This window comes from Giraffa tippelskirchi, chromosome 8, assembly GCF_054371585.1.
Source record: "Giraffa tippelskirchi isolate mGirTip1 chromosome 8, T2T-mGirTip1v1.2.pri, whole genome shotgun sequence".
Taxonomy (NCBI): Eukaryota; Metazoa; Chordata; class Mammalia; order Artiodactyla; family Giraffidae; genus Giraffa; species Giraffa tippelskirchi.
Window position 1 is genome coordinate 95,367,578 of NC_137282.1, and position 12,259 is coordinate 95,379,836.

The 12,259-nt window shown below is 37.9% G+C and overlaps 1 protein-coding gene across 43 annotated transcripts in view; it reads left to right on the plus strand.

The window, feature by feature from the left end:
- The first annotated feature begins 3,733 nt into the window (after positions 1-3,733).
- The window catches only part of DDX4 (DEAD-box helicase 4), a 74,749-nt gene continuing 66,223 nt past the window's right edge, over positions 3,734-12,259 (plus strand). For 13 of the 43 annotated variants that reach the window (XR_014061484.1, XM_081517823.1, XM_081517820.1 and 10 more), the window contains exons 1-4: positions 3,734-3,777; positions 4,286-4,315; positions 4,820-4,896; positions 12,135-12,195. Coding sequence is in view for 33 of the 43 variants with exons in the window: in XM_081517823.1 (XP_081373949.1) it covers positions 4,825-4,896; positions 12,135-12,195 (133 nt within the window). In the remaining 10 variants the exon portion in view is untranslated. Of the gene's footprint in view, positions 3,805-4,285; positions 4,316-4,819; positions 4,897-5,013; positions 5,089-12,114; positions 12,196-12,259 lie in introns of those variants that run through there. The other 30 variants (XM_081517822.1, XM_081517828.1, XM_081517819.1 and 27 more) reach the window with 6 other exon arrangements.

Here is a 12,259-nt window from a genome sequence, read left to right on the forward strand (position 1 = left end):
AAACAGTGACAGACTTTATTTTGGGGGGCTCCAAGATCACCTAAGATGGTGAATGCAGCCATGAAATTAAAAGACGCTTGCTCCTTGGAAGAAAAGTTATGACAAACCTAGACAGTGTATTAAAAAGCAGAGACATTACTTTGCTGACAAAGGTCCGTCTAGTCAAAGCTATGGTTTTTCCAGTAGTCATGTATGGATGTGAGAGTTGGACCATAAAGAACTTGAATGCTAAAGAACTGATGCTTTTGAATTGTGGTGTTGGAGAAGACTTTTGAGAGTCCCTTGGACTTCAAGGAGATCAAACCAGTCAATCCTAAATGAAATCAATCCTGAATATTCATTAGGACTGATGCTGAACTAAGGCTCCAGTACTTTGGCCACCTGACGTGAAGAGCTGACTCATTAGAAAAGACCCTGATGCTGGGAAAGATGGAAGGCAAGAGGAGAGGGGGGTGACAGAGCATGTGATGGTTGGATGGCATCATTGATTCAATGGACATGAATTTGAGCAAGCTCCAGGAGATGGTGAAGGACAGGGAAGCCTGGTGTGCTGCAGTCCATGGGGTTGCAGAGTTGGACACAATTGAGCAACTGAACAACAGATTTGTCCTTTTATATTTTTGTTAGTGTATCTTTGAGATAAATTCTAGAAGTAGGAGTACAGGATCCAAGGGTAAATGCACACGTGATTTTGCTAGATGTTGTCAAATTCCCTTCCCTCAAGGTGTAGGCCATGGAACATCCCCAACAGCGATGTAAGAGGGTGCCTGTTACCTCGAAGCTTCTCTAATAGGGTTCATTATCAACATATGCACTGATGAATGTGTCTAATATATACTAAGATATTAAATGAAAACTAAAATGACTATCAAAGTGAAAATTGTGAGTTGCCTAAAATCAGTGGTATGAGTACCACACATTCATAAATACTGCCTTAGCCATTACTTGAAAAATACAGATATTTTGGCCTCTCTGAACCCTGCGTGGCATGCTGAAAACCCCTGTCCAATTGCTTTCTTCCTTAGATGTTTCACTAGTACAAGATATGCTAACTGTCTGAGACATCATAACTCACTCCACCTCATTTTTGTGTTGATTTATAGGGCTCCAACCTGCAGTATTTAATTATTTTAGCCTGTTGTATGGTTATGTGCATAATAAGAGTCTCAAATATTTGTAATACTTAAAGATGAACATCTAATTCTCCCCCACGTGAGGTAATCCATTTTTGTACTGTTTGTTGTTGTTCAGTTAGTAAGTTGTGTCTGACTCTTTTGTGACCCCATAGACTGTAGCCCACCAAGCTCCTCTGTCCATGGGATTTCCCAGGCAAGAGTACTGGAGTGGGTTGCCATTTCCTTCTCCAGGAAATCTTTGGACCCAGGGATTGAACCTATGTCTCCTGCATTGGCAAGCAGGTTCTTTACCACTGAGCCACAAGGGAAGCCCCATGTACTACTGGTAGATTAAAAGAATTTTTAATAGACTTGATATGGTGCAAGGCACAGTACACATCAATTAAAAAATCATTACTTGAATAATGTGGAGAGAATGCTAAGAACATAAAATCTAAAATATCAGTTATCTTTATATGCATTACTTTGAACTAACTACATTGATTCCAAACTGAGAGACAGCTTTGAGGAAACTCTTGTCCTACCTTATTATAGGGGATTTAGGGAATTTGGAGAAACATTATATAAGCTTTCCAGGGGATCTTTTGAGATAAGAATGTTAAGGTTTAAATTCTATTGGTCATTGCCATTCTTGTCACTAAAATGTTCCTTGAGAAGCTAATTTTACCTGGAACATTTAGCATAATACCTGGCATACAGTAGGTGCTCATTTAAAGCCTATTTAACTAATGAATGAATCCCTGCCTTTTCCATAGTTGTGATTTATTACCACCAGTAACTTAAGATCTGTTAGTGAGAACAAGAAAACAGAATATACTTATACTGGCTTCATTTTCTTGGGACACCTATTAAGGAGCAAGTGTTCACTAAGCTGTGCTTGTCTTTTTTCACTGTTTATGTTCAATTTTTGAATTGCATGATTTTTATCCATTATTTATCCTTTACTCAATACTGAACTTTAGTTCTCATCAGAATGCACTTTTTCTTAACCAGGACCTCTCAAAGATTATATTGAGTGTTTCCTAAAGAACTATTTCATTGCAATACCTGAAAGCACAAAAATTTCTTCTCTCCTAGAGTTAATAGCAGAGAATGTTGTCCAAGTGTTTTAAAAAAAAAATGCTCATTTTAGAAAATATTTCCAAGCTTTCCATTCCTAAAATAGAAAATCTAGTTGGTTATCATTCTAGCTACACAATTTCATATCTTGTTATTTTCACTCAATACATATTTTCCCACAATATAAAAATTTTGAAAGAACATTCAGTTCAAAGTGAATAAAAATACGTCAGAGGACCCTGTGTACAAATTCAGAGCATCAGAAAGAGTGTTGGTAGCTCTCCCCCATACATATACAATGATTGAAGGTATAAGATGCCTCAAAAGTATGATGTAAAAATTTTGTTTAAAAATAGAAATTATTAAAAATGAAAAAATAAAAATTATTAAAAAAATACTCTGGTTTCACTTTTGTTAAATGTAATCTTTTAAAGGTAATTCACCTTGATAATAGACTGACAAAGTTTGATGCTAACTAAATAAATCCTTTTTAAGGATTCAAAGAAAATAAGTATTTTTAATTAAAGAGACCAGTAATGATGGTTCTAGAGCTGGAAAGTGTGAAGTGTTCCAATAAAGTACCTCAGCCTCTATGCCTGAGTGTCAGACTGTGTTGGGACTTACATTTCTGAACTATTCAGGAATTTATTAAAAGATTCAGAGCATGGAAAATGATGAAAATAAAGCCAAAAATAAAAAAGGTATTTTTCAAGCAGTCTGTTGTTATGCCTTTTGGAGGGATGGGAAAATATAGAAAGATTTCCCTTACTTTTTGTGGGGCAGAACGAATAGCAACTGATTGATGGGTGTTAAGTACCGAAATGACTTTCGGACACTCTTAGGTTTGGCCAGTAAGTAAGGATATAAAACAGGTGGGTCACAAATCTAATGAACAACCTTCACCAGCACAATTTACTTCTTCCTTCTGGATCAGAGGGTGTCTCCTTCCCAAAGAATTCGACCTTTAGCTCTGTAAGACAAGTTACTGTCTTCACAGTCTCCTAGGTATCCGCGTGACAGTCTCATACTTCGGTCTGGGAAGAAGAAGAAATACACCACCGCCACCGGCCTCAGCCATACTTTGAGGTACCTGGGAACCCCCTGGATGTGAAGCAAGCGCCTCAGAAATAGAGGCCAACTGTCAGGAACTGCAGTAGGCAAAAAAGGAGAGAAAGCTTAAAGAGGTAGGTAGGAGTACGTTTTAATTCCTCTTCTATTTTTAACTTTGACTTGCAGTGCTTACATAGGAAATTCTATAGCCTCTCCAGATTGAGGACCCGGCACAAGAATCCAGAGAAAGTGACCCATGGTCAGCCTTGCACCCCCAGGCCTAACGGGCCACTCCGCCCGGAACGTAATGAGTCAGCTGATTGCGGCTTCGAACGCGCCCACGTAGGGTAGGAGAGGCGGGAGATGGGGGCGGGACGACATGGCTGCCTGACGCTAATTGGCTGATGGAGCACGTCGTCTGGTGCCATTTGTTGTTGGATCAGCGCACCAGACGCAGTCTGCGTCCTGCACGTGCAGCCGTTTAAGCCACGTCAGCGCCTGTGAGGACCCCGGGAGAGCAAGCCGCGGAGAGGTGAGTGGGCCGCGGGCTCTTTTCCCAGTACGGGTTTCGTCCCAACGCTCTGGGCTTCTTAGTAGTAGCTGGACTTCGGGCCAAGGGAAGAGTGGATGGGGTGGGTAGGGGTTTGAAGCCGTCCTTTGGGGTCTTTCTGCTTCCTGCTGGAGGGTCCAGTAGCACGATGCGTGTCCAAAGTCTAGAGTTGAGGCCTGCAGGAAAGGCGACGGAGCATTTTTGACCAAACAGTACTACACCATCCGTGTTCAGAGAAAAAGACTCTGAACACACAGGTGGTTGTAGAACTATTCGTGTATACACCCTCTTTGGCGAAACTAGTCGTTTGTTGGAGACATTTGGGCCACCTCACCATCCCTTCCTTCCCTGCCAAACTTCAAGGTCTTGATTCCTGGTCACTTCCCCCCTCCCCCTCAAAGAAACTAAATAAATCCCACGCGAAACGTCGTACCCAGTTTTGAAGGGAGAAACCTTGAGTAGTATGTGAAAAATTTCCCCTCCCCCTTAGGATTCAGCAAGACGCACTGGGAACCCTTCGGTGAGAAAATAAATTCTCTCAGCAGATTTTGGGGAAAAGCCTAAACTTCACCGGGACATGGTGATTGCTAGAGCGATTAGATAAGTGATTCAACTCATTTTTAAAGATAAAAAAATTAAAAGTCGCCCAATCGTGTCCGACTCTTTGCGACCCCATGAACTATACAGTCCATGGAATTCTCCAGGCCAGAATACTGGAGTGGGTAGCCATTCCCTTCTCCAGGGGATCTTCCCAACCCAGGGATTGAATCCAGGTCTCCCGCATTGCAGGCGGATTCTTTACCGTCTGAGCCAAAAGGATGAATATAAGTGGTATCGCGGTAAAAAACAAAACTTTAATTGCCCTTTTTGCAAAAACTTTTTGGGAGGATCAACAGTTAATTGTGTAGTTTGGAGATATATGTGTGAAATGATGATTTATGCTTTTAAATGTACAATTCTGATCTCTGATTCTGACTGAGCCTAAATGTGCATGTTTGTATTTTTATAAAAACTGAACTGGAAGCCACCATGGGAGATGAAGATTGGGAAGCAGAAATAATAAAACCTCATATGTCTTCCTATGTTCCTGTATTTGAGAAGGTAATAAAATTTAAAGTTTGCAGTTATTGAATGCTACAGATTTTATCAAAGTTGAAAATCTCTGTGGTGAGAAGCATGCTGTGCTTCTCCACGTGGTTGTTATTAACCGTCTTATAGGGAATGATGAAGCATGTTAAGCCTCAAATAGAAGAAAACAGTCTGACATAATTTAATAATTAAAACCTAAAATGGGTATAATATTATTAGCTGCTAAGTCACTTCAGTCGTGTCCGACTCTGTGCGACCCCAAAGATGGCAGCCCACCAGGCTCCACTGTCCCTAGGATTCTCCAGGCAAGAATACTGGAGTGGGTTGCCATTTCCTTCCCCAGTGCATGAAAGGGAAAAGTGAAAGTGAAGTCGCTCAGTCGTGTCCGACTCTTAGCGACCCCATGGACTGTAGCCTACCAGACTCCTCCGTCCATGGGATTTTCCAGGCAAGGAGACTGGAGTGGGGTGCCATTGCCTTCTCCATATTATTAGCAACTTAATTTAAATCTCAGTGATTTAAAACTTATTGTGGGTGAAAGCAAGCTTGTGTTATTGTGGTTGAATGTCTCTGAGATACAGTTGTATAGAAAATGGAAAAATAAAATTCGTTTTTGGGTGACATTTTGAATTCTGAAAATTGGTTTTATACAAGCAGGGCTCTCAAGATGAAAACATTGGGCTAACATTAGGTAACATCAGTTTGATCTTCAGATGTACAAATATGCAGATCTTTTTCCTCAATAGCTTTTGAAGAGTTACACTGTAATTTAGATGAGGGGATTATGGTGTGGGTTTTTGGATTTTAGTTTTGACTTTAAGATGGTGAACAGAGTCTGCTTTGGAGGACAGCGTATTTAATGGATTGCTTTTACATAAATTTTATCTACTTGAAAACATCTCCAAAAGTCAATTTGTTTTCCTTTTAGGATTTCCAGTTTGTATTTATGTTAGTGAATTCTGACACTTTCTATTTCAAGTGATGTCTTAGTAGAAATTCTTAATTTACCCCCAAACATAAAATTTAATTCTTTTGTCTTTCTTGAATTTGGTCTGTTTGTATATAAAGTTTAGATTAAAATACCTAAGATGTTAATCTGAATTGATCATGTTTCTTGCTTTGGGACTTATTTTAAAAGTAACAATTTTTTGTATGTTATCTTTTTATAGTCTTCTTTATGTTACAATATCAATATTGTAAGACCAAAAGAGGAGAAAAATTACCTAACAGTCTTGCTCACTAGCGCAAATACTCTGTTGAGGTTTTAGTAATTTTTCTTCTATATTTCCCAAACACATTTTTATATGGATTGTAATGATTGTACATAATAGTAATTTTTGATTTCAGCTTTTTCACTCTTCAGCACTAGCTATTCCATATTACTAACTTCCTAAAAATAATTTCTTATGGTTATATAGTATTTAATGGACTAGAACTACCATAACAATTGATTTTCTGTTGGTAAAAATTAAAATGTTATCTTTGCACTGTAGTATTGTCATGAATATCTACAGTTTATTATTTAATTTGGGAATATTTTTCTCAAAAATGAATTACTTGGTCAAATAATTTTTTATGGTTCTTTTTTTCCCAGGTTCTTGGTAGATTTGTTCTAATACACAGTTTAATTCACAGGTACAGATGTTCTTCCACTTGGACCTGTCTAAGTTTTACTTTTTCTTACTGTGAGATTTTGTCTTAACTAAGTATTATTCAAATGGTATACTGCACTGTAGCATGTTGTGCATGGTTATTGCAAAGGGTGTTTGAAATTGAGGGTGGTCAACTGTCCGGCGTCCAGATTTACCTTTTGGGAGTCTTTGTGCTGTTCAGTGACATACTTTGTTTCTTGATATTGGTCAGACTGATTGAATATTAATTATGTTACTATTTCTACCGTATGATTCTTAGTACATATCTGTGTGGGGCCAATTTGTAGTAAACTTTTGCATTTGTCCACAAACTTAACACCTGGTGCTAGATGTGCAGTTAGTAATTTGACCTGCTTGACTTGAAGGAACATGATGCATTCAGTGGCTTTGTTTGCTTGTCTTTGTTGAATAAGATGCGTAGAAGCTAAAGATGAACACATGACATTTTTATGTAGGAGAAATCTGAGGTCTTTTCTTCAGCCTGTTTCTTTTAAAGGCACCATTTGATTGGTTGTTCTAATTGGATTTCTGTTTCAGGAAGCAACTGGGCTTCCCTTTTGTTCAATTTGTATTGGCTCTGAGATCATCTTGGATTGGTAATAATATCTGTGATCAGCCTTTTCTTAATTTAAAAATTGGAGTATAGTTGATTTACAATGTTGTGTTTCTGCTTTACAGCAAAATAGGTCAGTTATACATATACAAATATTCATTCTTTTTTATCTTCTATTCTTATATAGGTCTTTACAAAGTATTGAATAGAATTCCCTGTGCTATGCAGTAGGTTCTTATTATGTGATAAGCCTTTTCTGAATGCTTCTAAGGATCCTTCTTTGGAGATTTAGTATTAACACAAGCTTATATAATTTTGAACTAACAGGTTGCTCTTCTGGTAGTTTTTAGAACTTCCCAATGCTAGTTTTTGAAGTGAGTGTACCACGTGGGGGGTAGAATAATAAAAAAAAATGTGAGGTTAAGAAATATATGATAATCTAGCAGTTACAGTAGTCCAGAAATGGTTAGGCATTTGCACATTGCGTGCACACTTGTTGGGGTGAGAGATGAAATGGATGAGCGTGATGACTGTAACAGGATACTGGGTTTGCTTGCTAGTTGTAGTATTTCTTATTAAATGACCGATGAGTCTACACACTCATCTCTTCTGTCTGATCTTCTTGCCTTTTTTTCTGGCGTATTTCAGAAGGCATATACTCTTGTGATTAAAGTGGAAACTGCTTAAGATAATTAGTCCATCCACAATTATTATTTGAAATAATGTTAAGTTTTAAAATTTCTAAATTGGTTCACTTGGATGAGTAAAGATGTTTTAAATGTTTTATAGCTAAGTGTTCTAAAAATAGGTAATGTTAAGACCTAAGACTCATTCAACAAGTTTTTTTGAGCCTTATTAGATGCTGGAGCTAGAGGTGAACATGATAGATAAGGGGCTTGCTGGCATGGATGTTGTATTTTGCTGGAGGAGACAGAATAAGCACGTTAAAAATCACATACTAATAGTGGAAAGTATTAAATAATAATTTAATAATAATAGTAATAAAAGAATCAGGAAACCTTCTGTGTGTGAGGGAGAGAGGGAGAAGATTGTTATGGGTAGATTTAGATCGTGTGGAGAGGAAAATATTCCTTGAGATTATGACTCATGAGCTGGAGACCTGAAAGAGTCCCAGTAACGTGATGTGCAGAGATCCTGAAGAGGGAACAAACTTGGGGTATCAGGACAACAGGAAGAAGTGCAGTGTATTAGTTTCCTATAGATACTGTAACAAATTATCACAAACTAGATGGTTTCCAGTAACAGAAAAATTTCTCTTATAGTTCTGGAGGCCAGAAGTTAGAAACCATGGTCTCAGCAGTGCTGTTTTCCTTCAGTAGGCTCTTGGAGAGAATCCATGCTTCTTCCAACTTCTGGTGGTTATAGGCAGCCTTGGCTTGTGGCTGCATCTCTTTCTGTTGTCTTCACTTGGCCTTCTCTGTGTTTGTGTTAATACCCTTGGCCTTTCATAAGCACATTTGTGATGACATTTAGGGCTCACTTGGATAATCCAGGGTAATCTCATTTCAAAATTCTTAGTTATATTGGCTAGAACTTTTTTTTCAAATAATATAACATGCGTTTCAGAAATTAGGGCTTGATATCATTGAGTGGACATTATTCGATCTTCTATAGCTAGTATAGAGCTATTTCAAATCCTAAAAGATGATGCTGTGAAAGTGCTGCACTCAATATGCCAGCAAATTTGGAAAACTCAGCAGTGGTCACAGGACTGGAAAAAGGTCAGTTTTCATTCCATTCCCAAAGAAAGGCAGTGCCAAAGAATGTTCAAACTACCACACAGTTGCATTCATTTCATGCTCTAGCAGAGTAATGCTCAGAATTCTCAAAGCTAGGCTTCAACATGAACCAAGAACTTCCAGGTGTTCAAGCTGGATTTAGAAAAGGCAGAGGAACCAGGGATCAAATTGCCAACATCCGTTGGATCATAGAAAAAGCAAGAGAATTCCAAAAAAACACCTACTTCTGCTTCGTTGACTACGCTAAAGCTTTTGACTGTGTGGATCACTACAAACTGTAAAATTCTTAATGAGATGGGAATACCCGACCACCTTACCTGCCTCTCAAGAAACCTGTATGCAAGGCCAGAAGCAACAGTTAGAACCAGACATGAAACAATGGATTGGTTCCAAATAGGAAAAGGAGTACGTCAAGGCTGTATATTGTCACCCTGCTCATTTAACTTATATTTAGAGTATAGCATGTGAAATGTGCTGAATGTAGCACAAGCTGGAATCGAGATTCCCGGGAGAAATAATCAGTAACCTTAGATATGCAGATGATACCAGCCCTATGGCCGAAAGCGAAGAGGAACTAAAGAGCCTCTTGATGAAAGTGAATGAGGAGAGTGAAAAAGCTAGCTTAAAATTCAACATTCAAAAAATGAAGATCATGGCGTCCAATCTCATCACTTCATGGCAAATAGGTGGGGAAACAATGGAAACAGCAAGAGACTATTTTCTTGGGTTCTAGAATCACTGCAGATGGTGACTGCAGCCATGAAATTAAAAGATGCTTGCTCCTTGGAAGAAAAGCTATGACCAACCTAGACAGCATATTGAAAAGTGGAGACATTGTCAACAAAGGTCCATCTAGACAAAGCTATGGTTTTTTGAATAGTCATGTATGGAAGTGAGAGTTGGACTGTAAAGAAGACTTGAGTGCCAAGGATTGATCCTTTTGAACTGAGATGTTGGAGAAGACTCTTGAAAGTCTCTTGGACTGCTAGGAAATCAAACCTGTCAATCCTAAAGGAAATCAGTCCTGAATATTCATTGGAAGGACTGATGCTGAAGCTCCAGTACTTTGACTACCTGATTCGAAGAGCTGACTCATTAGAAAATACCCTGATGCTGGGAAAGACTTATGGCAGGAGAAGGGAATGACAGAGGATGAGATGATTGGATGGCATCATGTGACTCAATGGACATGACTTTGAACAACCTCTGGGAGATGGTAAAGGGCAGGGGTGCTTGTTGTGCTGCAGTCCATGGGGTCGCAAAGAATCAGACATGACTGACTGAGCAACAACAAATATCTAGTATGGCTAAACTGTAGTACGATAAGGCAAGATTTGTAGAAAATGAAATCTGAGAAGGAAAGAGAAAAGGAAGAGAGGGAGAGGACCCTGGAGATAGAGGTGGACATATAGTTGGTAGGGCTAGATGGGCTGGATATGGAGAATGCAAGAGAGAGTGATGCTAAGTTTTTACATTGAAGCAAGTAGATGGATGATGGTGTTCTTTACTGAAATGGGAAATATGTGGAAGATTAACCAATTTGGGAGGGAAAAAATTCAAGAATCCTGTATTTGCAGTATTCAATTTCAGATGCCTAAGAAAATATTTAGGTAAGGATACTAGTCAGTAGTTGTTGCTTAGGAGAGGGATCAGAGCTGTAGGTACAAATTTGGGATTTATCTATTTTAATAGGATTTAAATCTGTGAGAGTGGGTAAAGTTGGATGGAATAAAACAGGCTTAGAGGGCTCTGCCATGAACTGTGGGGCACTTTGACTTTATTTTATTATTATTATTTTTTAATAAATTTATTTGTTTTAGTTGGGGGCTAATTACTTTACAGTATTGTAGTAGTAAAGGTACGTTAGCTGGGGAGCTGGCAAAGAAGACTGTGGAGGGAGTGGCCATGGGGCAAGAGGAAAACCTGGGAAGTATGTGTTCCTTAAGCCAGAGAAGGAAGTAGATGGTCTGTTGTTTCAAATGCTGCTGAGAGCTCTGGCAGGATGAAGCTTAAGAGTAGTAATTTTATTATATAATATGCTTACTATAAAGCTTTTTCAGTGTAGAGGTGAGGATGGAGGGTAGCAAGAGTAGCTTGAAGGAAGTACGGAATATGAGAAAATAGAGGCAGCAAATGTAGACAAAATTTTTTGCCTACAATGGAGCAGAGAAATGATACAGTAGCTGGAAGGGAGTATGAAGTTACTTTATTTATAAGGTGATGAAAAATGTTAAGGATTTTTGTGATGAAAGATGAATTCTATTGAAAAAAAAATTTTTTTTTTTCAAAATTTGCCTTAGAATGTGTGTGGGATGTTAACAATCTTCTGAAGATTGTTTGGTAATAATTTTTCAGTTGTTTGGTGCCAGAGTGTTTCATTACTTTTTATCAGTTATATGAAGCTGAATGTTATAACACTTACAAAACTAGCCCCTTTGGGGGCTCTATTCATCCAGTAGTTTTTTGGATACTAGGAAAGAGAAAAAAGTCTTCAGTGTTTCACTTTAAATTGGGAAAGCTGGATTACTTTTCTTACGTGTCTTATCGTCTATGGTAGTCACAAATTGAAACTTTTTACTGTAGCAGTTATCAAAATCCCAAGCCATTTCAAGGATTTTATTGTATGTTTTTAGTAAGTTGGAAAAATAATTGAATGTCTTTTGAGCTTTATAAAGGTAGTTTTTAAAGTCAGTGTCTTTTATGAAAGAAATTTTGGAGCAAAAGTATTACCTGAAGATGTTAATACCTACCTTGGTGCACTCCCTCCAGCTTTAGGTTTATTTAAAGAAACTTATTTGACAAAAATATTGTGATTTTTCTAATTCAGTCAGTTAACTGAAGTGTTATCTGTAAACTTTAGGTCACTTTTTGTGCTTAAATTATTGAATTATGATTTTGAAGAATTTCAGAGCTCTGTTCAAAAGTTTTGCCTTTAGTATTGGAAATTTGTTTGAGAGGAAGCAGCCTGTTACATACCTAGATGAATTGAGGATGGTTTTTTTCCAATAAAACTTTATAAAAACTGGTAGCCCACCAGATTTGGCTTGTGGCTATAATTTGCTAACCATTGTTTTAAGTGATATATTAGTATGCTATACATACAATTTTAAAGTGAAGGTGTTTTAGAGTAGTTAATAAAGGAACATGCAGTGACCCAGGAAATCTTACATTCTTTAATTTTGTTCTGGAAAATACCCAGTTGTTAAAACTTTCTAGTATTTATGAGATAGATTACTCATTTTTATTATTTAAAGTAGAAAATGAGTCTTTTCTTTTTTCTTACAGGATAGGTATTCTTCTGGAGCAAATGGAGACACTTTTAACAGGACTCCGGCTTCATCGTCAGGTATGTGTTAAGGCAAAAATACAGAACCGTTTTTAGGTTAAGGGCTTCATCCACTGGATGAGAA